The 20078-nt window shown below is 35.0% G+C and overlaps 1 protein-coding gene across 7 annotated transcripts in view; it reads right to left on the bottom strand.

Moving 5' to 3' along the window:
- The window catches only part of TUT4 (terminal uridylyl transferase 4), a 128908-nt gene that overhangs the window by 85589 nt on the left and 23241 nt on the right, over positions 1 to 20078 (bottom strand). For all 7 annotated transcript variants that reach the window (XM_020871444.2, XM_020871447.2, XM_020871445.2 and 4 more), the window contains exons 2-4: positions 13597 to 14472; positions 7848 to 8011; positions 528 to 644 (exon numbers count right to left, since the gene is read on the bottom strand). In XM_020871444.2, coding sequence (XP_020727103.2) covers positions 528 to 644; positions 7848 to 8011; positions 13597 to 14383 — 1068 coding nt within the window. In that variant the 5' untranslated portion in view covers positions 14384 to 14472. The remainder of the gene's footprint in view (positions 1 to 527; positions 645 to 7847; positions 8012 to 13596; positions 14473 to 20078) is intronic.

The raw sequence follows: 20078 nt of genomic DNA, 5'->3' as shown, positions 1-20078 counted from the left end.
TCTATGCCACTTAGCTTTCTGCCTTTTAAACCTCTACTTCAAGGTTCAACAACTCAAATGTCATTTTCTTAAAGAAATCGTCCCTCCTTTACATTAAGTAAAATATCCTTTGTACACTTCCTTAGCATCACAATTCCCCCTTTAATGAAACTCATCATACTTAAAATCCTTATTCATTGTATGCTTTCACCAATACTTTAGAAACTCTGAAGGCAAGAACCATGACTATCTTATTTACCACTCCATAGAGGTAACACATAAGAACGCAATAAAAATCAGTTGGACTGACTGTACCTCACTTTTAAGCTTAGGAATCACAACATACTTTAGGATGAGCAAACTGGTCACTGAGAAGGTTCCCCTCCTGACCATCTAACAGAAGAAGGGCAATCACAGCTTTCAACACTATCATATCAGTTACTACTATAAGAATGGACAAACACTTGGTTTTTAGTTTCATTAATAAAAATATTTCATATAGTTTTATCATTCAATAAATAAATAAAATATTTTCTAAAAAGACTTACCAAAATGTTTTTCTTGTGTCGTTTCTCTTTTATATGTTTATGAGCTCCCTGGATGTTTTCAATGTGAATTAAGCAAAGTTTGCATAGATATCGGCAATTGGTATACTCTGGTGAGCGCTAAAAAAAAAAAGTTAAAAATACATTTCTTCAGAAAACAGAAACAGTAAAAATTTTTACTGTATGTTAATACAACAACTATGTAAATATATGAGGCAAAAATAAGCAGTGAAGTAATACTTTTTAATAAACAATTCAATACTCATACACTCAAGAGGTAGGTGTCCTTTTAAAGTAGTCATCATAGGAGATAATATACTAATTTCAAATGATATCGTGATAGTCCTAAATATGTTTGATGTTCATCTAGTATAGTCTTTAGAATTCATTGTAAGATAAGAAAGGCAGTATTATTATTTAGTGTTATTCCAACATTGCCAAAAATTGGTTTCAAAGTTTCAGTCTTTTTGATTCCTATAAAAAATAAAATCTACTCTCAAATCAGGGATTTCAAAAGAATCTACAAATACAGGGCTTCCCTGGTGGCTCAGTAGTAAAGAATTTGCCTGCCAATGCAGGAGATGCAGGTTTGATTCCAGAATCAGGAAGATCCCCTGGAGAAGGAAATAGCAACACACTCCAGTATTCTTGCCTGGGAAATCCCAAGGACAGAGGAGCCTTGCAGGCTTCAGTCTATGGGGTCACAAAAGAGTCGGACACAAATTAGTGACTAAACAAACAAATACTATAAATACAAAAGACAACTCCAAAAGATGAGTTATGAAAACACTCTAATCAATTACAATCACATGGGAATAAATGGATAACCTCTTGAAGTAACTATTCTGAAAGGAAAAACAATTACGACACATGGAAAGTAGCAGTCACAATACTTAAACCATACTTTATACATGCATTCTTGAAATAATAGTTAAAAATTTCAAAGTGCCTGTTATATGCTAGGCACTATGCTAGACGTTTGACATAAAATTTATCATTTTAACTCCCCTAACACTCCTATTACATTGGTATTATCTTCATTTTATACACCTGGGGGGGAAAAAGTTCACAGAGCTTGTAACTTTTACAAGGATACAACAGTATTACAAGGTAGACACTGATTTAATTTCATGTACATCTGAATCCAAAGCCAAGAGGAAATCCAAAGACCCTAAGGTGATACAATAAAAAATTACCAAAACACAATGAATCTATGTTGAATTTTAAAGCAGTTTCCAGTTCCTTACAGTGAAATTGCAGCAATGCTTAATTTTTACCTCATACTGACCTTCAATAGGCTGCAACTCCTGACAAAAAGATTCTCTTACTTCAGAATATATCACAATTTCCTTTAAATAGGAAACCTGCCCCAAATTTAGCAACAGTCCTACCACAGATCAAAAATAAACATAGCTTTCACTTATAGAGTATCCATTATTAACCTTACAATACCCCTATATGAGGAATTCCTCATTTTACTGGCAAAGCAACTAAATCCCTAGAATTAAGAAATTTGCTCAAGGCAATAAGCAAGTAAGAAAAATCAGTTCAATCTAGTCATTTCTTTACTTTAAAATTACTTCAAATCTGTCCTTATTGGGGAATGAATTAAGCCCTCACAGAGACTTCTCTTAGTTTCCCACCGTAACTACTTCTTAATTCAAATATTTTCTGAGCTCATACTATATGTCAAATATTCTCTAGAAGCTGAAGATAATAATATAAGATGAAATAATATAAATAATATAATATGAAATAATATAAAATAGATGAAAATTCTTGTCCTCATAAATTTACATTCTAGAATAGAAAGACAGGTAATAAACAAATGCACAAATTAAAAAATAGGAATTTAAGGGAGGTATCTTCCTTTTAAAAAAAGGATCATCATTTACTGATAAAAATGACTTAAAGGAAGTGAAGGACTGAGTTGTATGGATGTATGAAGACATTTCAAGTGAAGAGAAATGTGAATGCTAAGACCCTGAGGCAGGAATGTGCTTAATTTGTTTGAGAAACTGAAAAAAAAAAAAAAAAAGCTACTATGACTGAAGAGAGAGGTAATAGAAATCAGATCACAAGGCCCCTTATGAGGACTCTAAGTTGTATTCTAAGTGTGAGGGGAAGGTACTGAAGACTTCTGAGCAGAGAATTACAAGATCTTATCTAATTTTACAGGGATCACTTGCCTTCTTTATCAAGAAAAGAAACAAAAAGAACTTATTGCCATTATAAGCACACTGCAATAATCCAGATGACACTCACTTGGTTCAAGCTAAGAATTGTGGAAGTGGCAAGAAGGGCTGAACTGAGGAGTTGAAAGCATAAATACAAAATACCTAAAGCCATGAATATTGATAATGTCACTAAGGAAATCATACGCCCACTTATCAGACGACTTTTTCAAATGTAAAATGTGAGCAGACAAGGACATGTCTAGAATCTTTTAGTAAGAAAAGCTTGGTATAACACTGAATGGGGAGACAAAAGGCCTGAAATGACATCTCAGCTGATCCTGGATAAATTTCTAACACTTAAACCTGCTTCTATGTCCGTAAAAATGAAGTAATAAAAAACTGCCCCATTTGGTAAAATAACTCATTTCTACAAGTAGCTAATCTTTATTTAGTACTTAGCACACACCTGGCGCTGCACCAAAAACTACCTCTACTATCTAATTATCACAGCCCAATAAGCAAATTTCTATCAACTCCATTTTAATGATAAACTGAGGTTTAAAGCTAAATAACTTCTCAATTCTAACCACTTACTTCATCAGTAAGTGGCAGAATTAAGACCCAGTGACTCCAAAACCCATTTATTTAACCAGGAAGCTAACTATCTCTAATTACTAACCAACTACTATGTACAAGGTAATGTATTAAGCATAACAGTAAATAAGACAAAAATGTCCTCATCATCATGAAGCTTCTAGTTTCACAGAAGGGACACATGAAAAATACAATGTTTAAAAATTTCTTTATTACTGTTATAATATTTTATTTTACCATTAACAAACACATTGGTTAAGTTTAGGTAGACCAGTTAGAATAAAGATTTGTGTCCTGAACAATCAATGGATCAAACAAAAAATTAAAGGGAAATAAAAAAGTTTCTTGAGACAATATTGGAAAAATAACATAGCAGAACCTGTGGGATACAGCAAGAGCAGCTCTAACAGGAAAGTTCATAGCAATAAATGTCTATATTAAGAAGCAAAGAAAATGGAAGTGAAAGTCGCTCAGTCGCGTCTGACTCTTTACGACCCCATGGACTATACAGTTCATGGAATTCTCCAGGCCGGAATATTGGAGTGGGTTGCCTTTCCCTTCTTCAGGGGATCTTCCCAACCCAAGGATGAACCCAGGTCTCCCGCATTACAAGCAGACTCTTTACCAGCTGAAACACAAGGGAAGCCCAAGAATACTGGAGTGTGTAGCCTATCCCTTCTCCAGCAGATCTTCCCAGCCCAGGAATCAAATCAGCCATAAAAAACATGAGAAAATCCTACCATTTGCAACAACATGGATGGACCTTGAAGGCATTATGCTAAGTAAAATAAATGAGATACAGTAAGATTAATACTCTATGATCTCACTTTTATATGGAATCATTCTTTTAAATTCCCTCAAAGAAAAAGAGATCAGACTTCTGATTACCAGAGGCAGAAGGGAGAAGATGGGAATACTGTAGAAGTGTGGATAAAAAGTACCAACTTCCAGTTATAGGATAAATAAGCTCCAGGAATATAATGAGCACTGCTGTTATGATATATAAGAAAGTTGCCAAGAGTAAATCCTAAAAGTTCTCATCAAAGAATATTTATTACTTTTTTCTTTTCTTTTTATTGCATCTATATGAGGAGATGTTAGCTAAACCTACTGTGGTAATTATTTCAATCCATGTAAATGAAATCACCATGCTATATATCTTAAATTTATACAGTCAATGTATGTCAATTACTTCTCAATAAAACTGGAAAAAATAAAAGCTGTAATTTTAAATTAAAAAAAAAAAAAAGATTCCTGGGCATAGAGAGTCTAAGTATTTCCCAGTCAGCATTTAACACTTACTATCAGGTGGCAGAATCATAAAGAATCCACCTGTCAATGCAAGAGACACAAGAGACTGGATTTGATCCCTGAGTGGGGAAGATTCCCCTGGAGTAAGAAATGGCAACCCACTCCAGTATTCTTGCCTGGAAAATTCCACGGACAGAGGAGTCTAGTGGGCTACAGTCCGTGGGGTCACAAAGAGTTGGACACGACTGAGAATGCATGCACACATGGGGAAATTCACTCTTTTGATCTACATTGATCCCCAACCTTTCTGGAACCAGAGGTGGGTTTCATGGAAGGTAAGCTTTCCACAGATGGGGCAGGATGGTTTGGGGATGATTCAAGCACATTACATATATTGTTCACTTTATTTCTATTACTATTGCATCAGCTTCACCTCAGATCATCAGGTATTAGATCTTGGAGGTTGGGGACCCCGATCTAACAGTTTGGGTTTATTACTTCTTGCTACAGTTTAAAAAGTCTACATCTTTACTCTTCAGTTAGATAATGCATAAGTAAACTGTGAACCAAACATCTTATGCAATCAAAAGCAAGCTGGTAAGAATATTCTTAATGAGTATTTAAAATTGGTAAAGAAAAGTTTTATTTAAGAATACAATGGATTGAAAACAAGAGGTTTTGGAGGGCATGAAAACCAAAAAGGTGTCAGAAAAAGAAGAGTTTATAGACATCTATGATGGTACTGGTACATTGATTTTACATCATTACTATTTAAATTCAACAACAATATGTTTTACATGCTTTCAAGATTTTTTCACCTCAGGCCCTTCTTTCCTACTACTATCAAATATCTATTCCACCCAAACTTCTTCCTTTTCCCAACAAGTAACTTTTCCTACTTCATATACTACACATTTTCACATCTAGTCCCCTGCTTATATTTCTTGAAAACACATTTCACCTTTCCTTTATACATGTCATAAATTAACCTACACCACCATTCTCCAACCCACCTACTCAAGTCCTAGCCATTTCTGCAAACTCAGTTCCAATGTCACTTTCTTATAAAGCATTCCCAAATTTGTGCCTCTACACCCCTACTCAAGTTGGGATCCCATTTTCAAACAATATTGTTACTACTATTATTATTTGCTTACATGTCTTTCTCTAAAAGAAACCCTAGAAAAGCAGTATAATGAAGCCATGTATGCCCCAAATCTAACTTTTATCACCAGATCATGGCACACAAGTACTCAATATTTATCCTGATAATGCACAGATCCAGACTAATTCCAGACTTAGGAAAGAGAAAGTGAGAGGAAAGACAGAACTATGTAAAACAGCAAACTGAAAAAAAGACTTCCATCTAACTAGGATTGTATGAAACTATGTAAGCCAAATTCTTTCCTATTTTACATACTCTTTCATATTCCTTCCTACTTTCACAGGGTAATTACTTTGTCATAAGTTTTACTAATGACTCAGGATTGCCTTCTTCAATTTAGCTATTACCTTTTTTCTAAGTTATATAAAATCACATCATTTCTTTATCTATTTATCAGAAATGATGACCTATTTATTATATTAGGTTGGTGCAAAAGTAACTGCAAGTCTGCATTGTTGAAATGTGCCGTTTGATATTGGAGTACATTCTTAAATAAATATTATGTTATACATCATTTGAATGCTCATTTCTTGCTTGTTTTTTGCTAATGAATTATTACCTGCTGTTTATTTTATATGTATTTTAGACTACAGAAATGATATAGATAAAAAGTAAATTCCAGTGATTTTCTTATGAGTTAAAAACGAGTTATAAAGCAGCAGAGACAACTCACAACATCAACAACGCATTTGGCCAAGGTTTAGTGCAGTGGTGGCTCGAGAAGTTTTGTAAAGGAAATGGGAGGCTTGAAGATGAGGAGCATAATGGTTGGCCATTGGAAGGTGACAATGACCAACTGAGAGGATTGTCAAAGCTGATCCTCTATAACTACAGAAGTTGATGAGTGATGAAAGAAGACGTGATGAAAAGCGGATTTTACACAACTAGCAATGACCAGCTCAGTGGCTGGACTGAGAAGAAGCTCCAAAGCACTTCCCAAGTCAAACTTGCACCAAAAAAGGTGACGGTTACTGGTGGTCTGCTGCCAGTCTGACCCACTAAAGTGTTCTGAATCCTGGAAAAACTATTACAGGGAAAATGCTTCCACAAGATGCAGAAAATGCTTTCCAAGAGTTCATTGAATCAAGCATGGATTTTTATGCTACAAGAATAAACAAACATTTCTCACTGGCAAAAATGTGTTGATTATAATGGTTCCTATTTTGATTAATAAAGATGTGCCTGAGCCTAGTTATAATGATTTAAAATTCACGGTCTAAAACCGTACTTACTTTTGCACCAACCTAATATTTCCCTGTATGCATACTCACAAATATCCCAAGTATCTATTTAAGAACAAAATGATTTATGGTTCTTTCCTTCAACATCTAGCAGTGTTTTTATTGTTAAGGCTGGGAATGTGTGTTTCTAGGTCAGAAAATTAATAAGTACTTAGGAATAAGATACTGATGGCTAGAACAGTTCCTAATACATAGAAGATACTCAGTAAATAAGGGAGAAAAGAAAAAAGAAAACCTAGGGGGGAAGAAGAAAGTTTAGTATATCCTGTAGTATTTACTATTTTATTTGGCACTCCAAACAGACTATTAACTTCTAATGGGCAGAAACTGTGCCATATTCACCAGTATATCCCCAGTGTTTAGCACAGTATCTAGAACGTAACGAGCTCTCCGTATCTACTTGCTAAATGAATAAATCAGGGGTCAGCACACTTTTTTAAAGGGACAAAGTAATATTTCAGTAAATATTTTATGCTTTTGGTAAAGAGGAGATATTTTATGCATAGTGATCCAAATACTCTACAGCAAGTATTCAAAACTCAACTCTGCCACAGGAGCAAGAAAGCAGCCATAGACAATAAGGATGACATGGCTGTGTTCCAATAAAACTGTTTATAAAAATATGAGATTTTACCACAATTTTAGAAAACAAAAACAAGGTTATAGGCCATAGTTTGTCAAGCCCTGGGATGAAAGAATGAAGTCAAGACTCACAGATGAAAGGATCTGCTGAACAAATGGAGCAAAAGAGAGGGAGAAAAGAAGAAAAGAAAGAGGGAAGGAAGGGAAAATGAGTGATATCTCCGCCTAAGGAATATTATAAGAAAAATAAAAAGAGCTGTACTTGGTTGAACACATGCATTTTCCTCCAAATAACTAAAACAACATGGTATACTTTTTCAAGTCGAAAGATGTGATCTCTCTCTAAGCGTTCTTCTGCTTGTTTCAAGCCTAGCCTCTGCTCAGGTGTCAATGTAGATTCATCTATCACAGTGGCATTTTCTAAATAGTCCATCTCTGAAGAATTTTCTTTATTAGATTCATCACTCTTCATTTTACCTAGAAAAGGAAGCAATCACTTAGTTACCATCAACAGAATTGGTAAATTAAAATTTTTTTAATGAAAAACAGACATTCAATGTATACACATACAGAAAAAATATTTTTCCTTGGTAGTACAAATTGGTATACCTACTTAAAATATTAAGTAAAAGATAAACATGGTATCAAAATTCACACACAAAAAACTATTTCATGGGTCAAATGCCTATTTTCTTCTGACCTATCTATATCAGAAAAGACAACTATGACTAAGACTTACTATACAAGGCCAATATAACATACTATCTTGCAGAATCTCCAAAGTAAATATGATATAAAGCTACTTTAAATCTCTAAGGTGACTCACTGAAATGAAGTTACTTCAGTGACTTTATCACTATAAAGTAGGAGCTAAAAGAACATATATACTCCAGACCACAAATCCACAAATCTATGAGGGTCCTTCTTCTTTGCTTTCACTGAACTCTATAGATATTTCAACCACATCAATATTTTTTCTTTGTTTCTCCTAGCTAGATTGTAATCTCTTTAAAGCACAGACTATGTACTTTCAATCCATGCATTTCCAGCACCTGTCAATATATATTTGGAATATAGTAGGTTCCAACATGCAATAATGCAAGCTCCACCAGTGTGATTTTTTAAAATACAAATTGAATCATGTAACTCTCATGCTTAGAATACCTAATGGGCTCTCATAAAGTTCAGAATAAAGTTTTAAATTCTCTAACACACAACACACAGTACTTGTCCTCTTGCAGGCAGTCAACAGTTTAAATACAATAATTCCAAGTTGTGCAAACGCTATAAAGGAAAAAAAAAACAAGTAACTGAGAAGGAGATAAACTTTCAGGGAAGGCTTTTCTGAGATTTTAAGCCATGACCTCAAAAACAGAGCTGGGGTTCCCCTGATGGTCCAGTGGTTAAGACTTCATCTTCTAATACAGGGGGTATGGGTGCAATCCCTGGTTGGGGAAGTAAGATCCCACATGCCTCATGGCATAAAACAGAAGCAATACTGTAACAAATTCAATAAAGACTTAAAATGGAAAATAATTTTAATTTTTTAAAAAAGAGCTAAGTAGTCTACATCTCCAACCTTATATCCTGCCCTAACACTTTTCACTTCATTCATAACAAATGTGTTACAATGGATCACTTCGGCTCCAAGGATCAATGCCTTTACACGTTCCGTTTCCTCTACTATCAAGGCCCATCACACTTCAACTAGTACTGTTTACCTATCCTGCAAAATTCAGCTTAAGCATCACCTGTTTCAGAAGCAGTCTGATATTTATATTCTCCAAGCACTCTCTATTATCTCACATTTTCACAGTAATGTAATTTGTATTCATTTAGCTACATATTACATTAGATAATGAATTCTTTGATGCTAATGACCAGGTCTTATTCACTTTTGTATCTTCAGATTTTAATACAATGCCTATACCAGAGATGACAATAACAGTGTGTTAAATAAATTGACTTGGACAAATCTAATATTTCTTTTAAAAGTAAATGTTCATAGATAATCAATAAACCTCTCCCCACTGCCCTCAAAAGCCACTCTACATGCCATCTACAAGAACTCTGAAAGTCGGTTCTTAATTTCGATAGCACTAATTTTCTGAACAAAAACAGTGTACCTTTGGAGGTAATGTGTCTCCTACCACAAGGGCCCAACTGGAGTATTACTTAGCAATGAAAAAGAACGATATACCAATACCTACTACAACATGGGTGAATCTTAAAATACACTAAGTGAAAGAAGCCAAACACAAATGGCCACATGCTTCATGATCTCGTTCATATAAAAGAGGCAACCTACAGAGACAGAAACTAAATCAGTGGTTGGCAGTACCTGGGAGGACAGGACAATGAGTAGTGACTGCTAATGGGTATGGAATTTCTTCCTAGAGGTGGTGAAAATATTCAAGATTTAGACAGTGGGCCTCTGGCGTGCTGCGATTCACGGGGTTGCAAAGAGTCGGACACACCTGAGCGACTGAACTGAACTGAATGTCTACACAATTTTATAAATACACTAAAAAACACTAAAGTATATATTTTTAAATGGCAAATGTTATGGTGCATGAATTGTATCTCAAAACATAAAAAGGTAAATGGGAGAAACTTTAAATATGGCAGATGATAACAAGAACTTTGGAGAAAAAACGGTACAAGGAATAACGAGTGCCATAAGTAGAGGTAAGGGTTATAAATTTTAGATAAGCAACCCAGCAAAAGGCTCAATGAGAAGCTGAAGGAGGTAAGACAGCTAGCCATGTGGCCATCTGGAAGAAGAGTTTTCCAGGCAAAGAAAAAGCAAATACAAAACACATCAGGTGACCATTTGCCTTCACATTTGAGGAACTGCAAGGAAATCACGCTGTTGGAACAGAGAAAAGGATAAGAAGTAGATAAATGAGAGCAGAGAAGCAGAGAGGAGTGTCGAAAATCACAAGGTCACAGCAAGGACACTAGCTTTTACTCTGATACACTGAAAACCACTGAAACATTCTGAATAGCAGTAACACAATCTGAATAATTTTAACAGGATCATTCTGGCTGCTATGTTGAAAACATAAGGAAGGGTGGTATAAGTGAAAAGTAAAAAGATGAGTTACTAATAGGTTCTGCTGTCCAAAAGCATGATCAGCAGCAGCAGTTTCATTCAAGAGCTTGTTAGAAATCCAGCATCATCAGACTCTTAACTTTCTAAATTAAAAAATCCCAGAGAATGGAGCCCAAGAACCTGAATTTTAATACACTTCCCAGGCGATTCCTACACACATTAAAGTTTGAGAAGCTCAGATCTAGAATATTCTCCCTTCAAATATTTACCAGGTGCACTCTCTCACCTCTTAACTTCAAAGATTTGCTCTAATGTCACCTTCTCAGTGACCATTTAAATGTGAAACACCACCACCAGACACAGCAGCATCATTCTTTCATTCTTTACAACCTTTCCTGGTTTATTTATAATATTTATCATCATCTAACTTATTACATACTTCTGTTACTTACTATGTTCGTCATCTATTTCCTCCCACTAGAATATTAATTCCATAAGTGTAGTATTACCTGTTTTGTTCACTGTTATATTCTCAGCGACTAGATCAGTAACTGGCACATAGCAGATATCACTCAAAATATTTTTTTAATTTATGAATGGCAAAAGGAGAAATTGTGGGAGCCAAAATTGGACCTAATGAAAATTAATTCACTAATCAGGTAGGCCTGAGATTAATCAAAAGTCTATAAACTATGTTAAGTCCAAACAGACAATGACCTAGACAAAGAGATTTTATTCTATTTAATTTACAAAGGGGAAATCTATGTAAAAAGTTAATTTACAAAATAGAAAAAAAAAGTGCTACATAATTCTGTATCAACAGGACTTCAAGGCCAATATTATACATATTGAAGTGAATTCTTTAAAATAAGCCCTTATTTATGAAATGATTACTATAACTCATTCTCATTACTTTGTTAAAACAAGTTTCTCAAAAGGACCTCTACTCAGTCTACTATCTTCCTGAAGCTAGTTCAACTCGTTCTCCACGTTAACAAGTAACAAAACTGCACTTAAATGGAGAAATAATAATAACAAAGGATATTCACTGCAATTGTGCCTACTGTGTCAGGGACTACATGAAACATTCTATGAATTATTTCACTTAACCTTTGTAACAAAGGCAGCAGCATCTCCACTTTTTTAAAAAAATGAGGAAACTGAAGATATGTTGTAAAGGATGGGCAGCTTATCCAAGATCACAAAGCTATTTAGTGAGGAAGATAAGATTCAAAACCTATGAAATTTTACTCCAGAGCTCACTAGCTTAACTACCTCACTCTGTCATTTTGTCACCTTTAAAAAAAAAAAACTTTAAATCATAGCTTTAACTAATTAAAGTGATCAGACCCTTGTAAGTGATCTCATACACCAGTATTTCCCAACTTTAGTCACATACTATCATGTTTAGATTTGCCATATCCAAAAACTTTCAGTACTATTATTTATTTGATATTGTCTTTAATTTGACATACTTTTGGGGGCCTTGTCCTAAGCCATATCTATGAAAGTATTAATATTGTTTCTTACATACATACAGGTACCTCTACTAAATTTAAAAAAAAAAAAAGGTCTGTCAATAAACCATTATCTATGTACACTAGAAACAAAAAGAAGCTATTTCTGAACTCTTTATTAGCATTTCTCAAAGTGTGGTAAATAATGACTTAAAAATAGCTTTTTCTATTTATACATCAAGAAAAGGTTTTATTCTTTTAGCCACAGAAACATCAGGAAAAAAGACTGCCAGGGAAAATTCATTAATTTCAACAAATTAAGATTACTCAAGAGACATGGACAATATTTATAGGAAATTAATTAAAGTGAATATCAAGATCCTATTAGGAAATTAATTTTACACTGATAGTTCTCAAGTAAACTGCAACAGTGTCATAACACATCTCTGTTTCCAGTTTTGTTCCTGTCAAAGAATTTGCTGCATTGTATCCCCAAAAATATACACACACATATATATGTGATCACAGCGCTACCTCTTTAGTAGCTTCTCAAAACACTCATAAAGTCCTATCATATCCTAAAGGCCCCTTACTCTCAAATTCTTGTGTGCCTTTTTCAGCTCCATCTTTTGCCACGTTCCTCCTCAAGTCCTTGTTTCAGTCATAACGAATCTCGGTCACACTTGCAATCTCACATTTGCATCACACCTTTTCTCAACCCAAAGTCTAAATGTTGTTGATGTTTAGTTACTAAGTTGTATCCAACTCTTTTGCCACCCCATGAACTGTAACAGTCTCCCAGGCTCCTCTGTCCATGGGATTTCCCAGGCAAGAATTCTGGAGTGGGTTACCATTTCCTTCTCCAGGGGATCTTTCCAACCCAGGGAATGAACCTGTCTCCTGCATTGGCAAGCTGATTCTTTACCACTGAGCCACCAGGGAAGCCCCAAAAGTATAAATACCTCAATTAAATCATGTACTTTCTCAATTCTAAGTTTTTGGCACTGAACTAAATTACCAACTTACTTATCTGTAATACCTTCACCTAACTAGAAGCTTCCTTGAGACCTGGGGCTGTGTTCTTTTGGTTTTCCATTGTAAATACCTGAACAACATATAACAGGAACTCAACACATGCATACATGTTTGGTGAAGAATGGGCACTGTATTACCAGGACCATTTAAAAAGAGTATATGTAAAAATAAATAAATAAATAAATAAATAAAGAGAGTATATGTGCCTGTGTGTATACCAACCACAGAAGCCACTAAATTCATATTTTCACAAGCTTTGTCCTATCATAATAAATGTTTTTCCATCTAAAGAATGTCTTTTTCATAGTTAAAATTGTTAAAATCAAACTAGGAAAAAATTGAAAGAACACATATAGTTGAGTAAACTCTGGGAGTTGGTGATGGACAGGGAGGCCTGGTATGCTGTGATTCATGGAGTCACAAAGAGTCAGATACGACTGAGTGACTGAACTGAACTGAATATTAAAATATCGCTCCAAAAATGTGAGTTGTGGGACAATCTAAGTTTTACTTACTCAAATCATCTGATATGTCTTCAGTTCCTGAAGCACTATCATCAGAATCACCAGTATTATCTGTACACGTTTGCTGCTTCTGAGATCGTTGTGAGTTTTCCATAGCAGATTTTTCTTCTTCTGCAACACCAATATTCACTTTATCCAGAGAAGTAAAGGAACTTGGAATTTTTTTTCCAATGTGCTGTAATTCTGTCTGTCTCATGCTTTCTTTCAACAGTAAATTGGGTACCTTCTCAGCTTCTGCTGGCAGGCTGGGTACCTTTTCTGATTTCGTCTGAGAACCAGGTACTTTTTCTGCTTTCCTCTGTGAATTAAGTGTCTTTTCTGCTACTAATGTCTGTGAACTGGATGTCTTTTCTGTTTTCACTGGTGAATTAGGTGACTTTGATGGTTTTTCTGTTTTTGCATGTAAACTGGGTGCTCTTTCTACTTTTGCCTGAGAAACAGGTAACTTATCTGCTTTCGCTGGTGAATTAGGTGATTTTTTTGCTTTGCAGTGACTTTGATCTCGAAGGACTAATCCCAAATCTTTACCTGGAACACTGGCAGCATTTACTTTACATGATTTAACTTCTGTTTTTTCTATACAAATATCATTTTGCTTATTTTTTTTACTACTATTTCTATTTGGAGAGTTGGTCCCAATTTCTTTTATGGATTTATCATTTTTAGCTTTCAAAGTCTGATTAGTTATAACTTTAACTGCTTTGCTTTCTTCAGAAAGAGCCCAAGCATTCTTCTTTGGTTCATGATTTTCATTTTCAGAGGTCTTAGACTCTTCCATTATTTGAAAACCTGCTTCTTTCTATGATATTGTAATGTGGCAGATCTCCAGTAGTTTGAATTACTTCAAATCCAGTTTAGGCAAGCAAACTATTGTGTCAAGAAAAAAAACAAACAAAAAAACAAAATCTGTTATTTAAAATGCAAAAACCATTTTTTAAAAATTGATTAGACATTAAAAAAGCTTTTACAATTTACTTTCAAAACTGAGTAGTAAAAAATAAAAAATTTTAAACTCTGAAAACAATATGAGAAAGAGTTAATGCCCACTGAGTAAATAACAGCAAAATGCCCATAAAGGAGGTTCTAATGTAATTCTGGCAAATGACATCAAAACATGGGGACTTTAGAAGTAAAATGCTGTTGTACACTAAGCATTTCAACTAAAAGGGAAATAAAACTTGCAACTGATGTACCACAATTAACCTAAAAGAAAATGGAGCAAAAATAACACAACAAATTGGAAAAGACTCTGATTCTGGGAAAGACTTACAGCAAAAGAAGGGAATGGCAGAGAATGAAATGGTTAGATAGCATCATTAATTCAACAGACATGAATCTGAGCAAACTCTGGGAGACAGTGAAGGACAGGGAAGCCTGGGATGCTGCAGTCCAGGGGGCTGCAAAGAGTCAGACCTGACTTAGCGACTGAACACACACACAGGTGGTAAGATCTTTCCCACATGACTCCTACTAAACACTACCTGTTTATGTCATTAATCTACTTCTAACTTGGCCCTTTAAACATGGGGAATCAACGTCAACAGACTTTTCCATCTCCAAAGAACAAAGGAGTTTAATAAAATCTTCTGAGGTAAGAAAATTTTAAGAAACCAATGGGAACTCAGAGTTTAAAAATGATAGTAATATTCTGTATGATGATATAATGGTGGATATATGTCATTATACATTTGTCAAAAGCCACAGAATGGATATCTTTAAGACTGAACTCTAAGGTAAACTATGACTTTGGATAATGATTCGTCACTGTAGGTTCATCGATTATAACAAATGCACCACTCTGGTGCAGGGATGTTGATAGTGGGGGAAACTATTCCTATGTGGGGGAACTATGTGGGGGCACTATGGTTGGATGGCATCACCAACCCAACGGACATGAGTCTGAGCAAGTTCCAGAAGATAGTGGAGAACAGGAAGCCTGGTGTGCTGCAGTCCATGCGGTCACAAAGAGTCGGACATGACTGAGCAACTGAACAACAATGTACTTTCTGCCCAACTCTACGGTGAAACTAAAACTGCTCTAAAAGAATAATAATGTTTACAAAAAGATAGTAATAATGAACAAAAAGTCAGAACCAATTTTTTTCTAAAATATTAAAAGAACTATTACACTTTTGCCACAAACTATAAACAAATAAAAATACTGCATTTTATAGCCCCTCTATACGAGAAATAGCTTGTATACTATGTATTAGGGAAATCAGGATTTTTTTTTTTTTTACTTTTCAGTTTGTCCTATATGCCTTAAATTGATACTTAAATTTACACCTCTAAATAAAGATTAAAAACATGAATAAAAATTAGTCACCAAAAGCAAACTGCATGTAGCACTTTTGATTTTACTTGGTTAATTTATTAAATAACAAATTTGGGCAGTCAAACACCTCTAATCATATAACTATACATCATTTTAAAACAAAAACACTACCTAATCATATATCTATACATCGTTTTAAAACAAAAATTGTGTGATCAGAACACAATTCATTTACTCCAAACTATCTGTGTTTATGCCGAAGTGTAGTTCCAAAAAAAAGAAAGATATTAAACTTACCCAGTTATGTCTTCCCTGAAACATCTTACTCAACTTGGTGTGCATGCATGCTCAGTTGTGTCCGACTCGACCCCACAGACTGTAGCCTACCAGGCTCCTCTGTCCATGGGATTTTCCTGGCAAGAATATTGGAGTAGGTTGCCATTTCCTCCTCCAGGCGATCTTCCCCACCTAGGGATCAAATCTGAGTCTCCGGTCTCCTGCACTGGCAGGCAAATTCTTTACCAATGAGCCACCTGGGATTACTAATTCTACAAACCTACTTGGACCTATTAGCTTTTATAATTCCTGTTGTAGTACAGTCCTCTCCGTTCTCTGCCTTCATTTCTGTTCAGATAAATATTATCTTTTATTTTAGAAACCTACTAGGTAGATAAGCAACAAGGACATATTGTATAGCACAGGAAGTTACAGCCATTATCTTGTGATAACTTTCAATGGAGTATAATCTTTAAAAACACTGAATCACTATGCTGCACACCTGAAACTAATATTGTAAATAAAATATAATTTAATTTAAAAAATTTTACTAGGCTTTTCTTTTTAAATTATTTTTTTTTCTTTTTCCCTCCTGTGTCCTCACATGGTTGTCCCTCTGTGAGGGACATTATTATTCTGTAAGATATTATTTAATTATTCTATAAGATAACTCTGTAAGATAATATTTATCTTATTCTATAAGATAACATTTAAAGGAATTAATTAAAACTTGAGCCAAAGCCATATTAGATTTTCATCATTAATTTCTTTTTTGACTAACATTATTTTCCAGTAAAAAGCTGGAAATAAAGCACTTTTGCCTATAAAAGAATGTCTTTGAGCCTGGATTTTTTTATATTTCAATTTAATACATTTTTCTTTTATTATTCTTGATAAAGCTTTTTTTACATACCTGTCAAAACAGTTGTCAAATATATATAATTTCTTGTAGAAACTGCTTCAGGTTCCTAATTTTAAAAACAAAAGTGGGCTCTATTCTAAATTAATAGCTTAGCCTTATCCAGTAACCAAATTATTTTAAATTTTCTTTTCCTAGTCTATGATAACAACTCTAATAATTTTGTAGATGTCACCTTACTGACAAAAGCCTAAACAATAAAGACCTGATATAGCAAAGGTGATCCACAATTCTGTTTATAAAACTTTTTAGACACACTATTCCTCTACTCAAAAAGAAAAAAAGAACAGAAAAACCTCTATAAATCAAGTTTGTATGTATAAATAAAAGCTACAAAGATTTTTTAAAAAATCAATCTACTGAATATAGATAAATGCAACCGAGGAGTTAAAAGACTCAAAAACTGCCAGGTTTCACTTTAAATGAGCAATCTGTTTCACACAACTGAAGCAATATTTACATTTTTAATAGGAATAATGTGTTATTAAAAAACATACCTTAGTTATCTTTTGATCTTCCCCACTTTTTCTTATATGAGTGGCAAATGTCCTCTTGCTTCCAAAAAAAGCTGAGGTAATTTGACAGCAAAAATAGCTATTTTTAACTTTTTCTTTTAAGCTATCAACAATATGGGCTTCCCAGTTGGCACTAGTGGTAAAAGAACCCACCTGCCAATTCAGGAGACTGAAGTTTGATCCTTGGGTTGGGAATATCCCCAAGAGAAGGAAATGGCAACCCACTCCAGTACTCTTGTCTGGAGAATCCCATGGACGGAGGAGCCTGGAGGACTACAGTCCAAAGAGTTGGACACAACTGAAGCAACTTAGCATGCATGCATCAAGAGTATAAAATTCTCCCCAAAAAGCTACAGTCCCTAGAAATGAAGTTCTCTCTGAGAACATAGTGCTTTGAATGTAAGATTCACTGCTTCCCAGTGCACATTCAGCAAAACTGGTTGAAACAAATAAAAATGTCAGACTTTCCAGTTCCTGGTTATATTTTTATAATGCAGTAATGAGTATTAAATGAGATTTTAACCTTAAATAACCAATTATTAACAAGAAAATACAGGGAATTTTTAACAAATTTAAGTGTCTGATACAGAAAACAATAGCATTCAGAATGTATTCCATGCAATTTTTAGTAAATCATTAAACATCAGTCCATTTCCTACTTCTAGTTCTAATCATGTCTTCTACCTTCCTTGAATCCTTACCATCAACGACTACCACAATGCTACGTACTTAATAAACATTCAAAATCACTAACAATTAAAAGAATATCTACTCCAGACTGATGTCTTTACATCATTCTTTTCCTGATGCAAACTAAAGTCTTCAGCAGAAACTGGAATTCTTTCAAGAGAAGTTTTTGATGCCTTTCTGTAATTATCCATCATTCAATTGCAGGTTGACCACAAGTTCTGGGGCCTGAAACTTAAAAAGTGTTGTTTAGATACATTAACTGAGAAAGCTTACCTGAAATAATTGTTGCATAACTAATGGAAAAGCTGTATCACAGAAAGAATTACGTTACTGCCCAAGTAACCCTTCATGGGATAGACAAGGGAAACTATTTTAAGGCCTGATTACAAAAAGTTATCCGAAGCTCCTACTACTTTGGAAAGAAAAATTATATGAGTCAATTTCAGCTAAGACCTCCAACCCCTGGTTCAGACAGTAAAGAATCTGCCTACAATGCAGGAGACTCAGGTTAGATTCCTGGGTGGGGAAGATCCCCTGGAGAAGGGAATGGCAACCCACTCCAGCATCTTGCCTGGAGAATCCCATGGATAGAAGAGCCTGGCAGGCTACAGTCCATGGAGTTGCAAAGAGTGGAACACGACTGAGTGTCTAACACTTTCATTTTTCCAACCCCTGAGGCCCACTAGTTTACTTACTGAGTGACATTAAACAAGAGATACTGACCCTCTCTAAGTCATTTCTAAACTATAAAATAAACCAGTCTATTCCAACTAAGATATTATAATTCAATGCAAATCCTAAAACACAGTGATGCTAATGTTATATTGGTTCTGATAATTTTACAATTACATAAAATCACCAAGGACCTCTCAGTTACCATAAAGACACAGCATTTGTACAGACATTAACCAGACTTATTACGGTGATCATTTCCCAGTATACTTGAATACGGAATCACTATATTGTACATTTGTGCTAAGTCACTTTAGTTGCAGCCAACTCTGTGACCTAGGGACTGTATGGACTGTAGTCCCTCAGGCTTCTTTGTCCATCACCATATCCTGGAGCTTGCTCAAACTCATGTCTATCCAGTCAGTAATGCCATCCAACATCTCATCCTCTGTCTCCTTCTCCTGCCTTCAATCTTTCCCAACATCAGGGTCTTTTCCAATGAGTCAGTTTTTCCCATTAGGTAGCCAAAGTACTGGAGCTTCAGCTTTGGTATCAGTCTTTCCAATGAATATTCAGGACTGTTTTCTTTTAGGATGGACTGGTTGGATTTCCTTGCAGTCCAAGGGACTCTTAAGTCTTCTCCAACACCACAGTTCAAAAGCATCAATTCTTACCGCCACTCAACTGTCTTTATGGTCCAACTCTCACATCCATAACATGACTACTGGAAAAACCACAGCTTTGACTAGATGGACTGTTGTTGGCAAAGTAATGTCTCTGCTTTTTGATATGCTGTCTGTTTGTCATAGCTTTTCTTCCAAGGAAAAGGAAAGTGAAAGTTGATCAGTCGTGTCTGACTCTCTGCAACCCCATGGACTGTACAGTCCTTGGAATTCTCCAGGCCAGAATACTGGAGTGGGTAGCCTATCCCTTCTCCAGCAGATCTTCCCAACCTAGGAATCAAACTGGGGTCTTTTGCATTGCAGGTAGATTCTTTACCAACTGAGCTATCAGGAAAGCCCTCTTTCAAGGAGCAAGCGTCTTTTAATTTCATGACTGCAGTCACCATCTGCAGTGATTTTGGAGCCCAAGAAAACAAAGCTCAATGGTAAAGAATCCACCTGCC

This window comes from Odocoileus virginianus, chromosome 5 (assembly GCF_023699985.2).
Source record: "Odocoileus virginianus isolate 20LAN1187 ecotype Illinois chromosome 5, Ovbor_1.2, whole genome shotgun sequence".
Taxonomy (NCBI): domain Eukaryota; kingdom Metazoa; phylum Chordata; class Mammalia; order Artiodactyla; family Cervidae; genus Odocoileus; species Odocoileus virginianus.
This window is presented reverse-complemented; position numbering and strand designations above follow the sequence as displayed.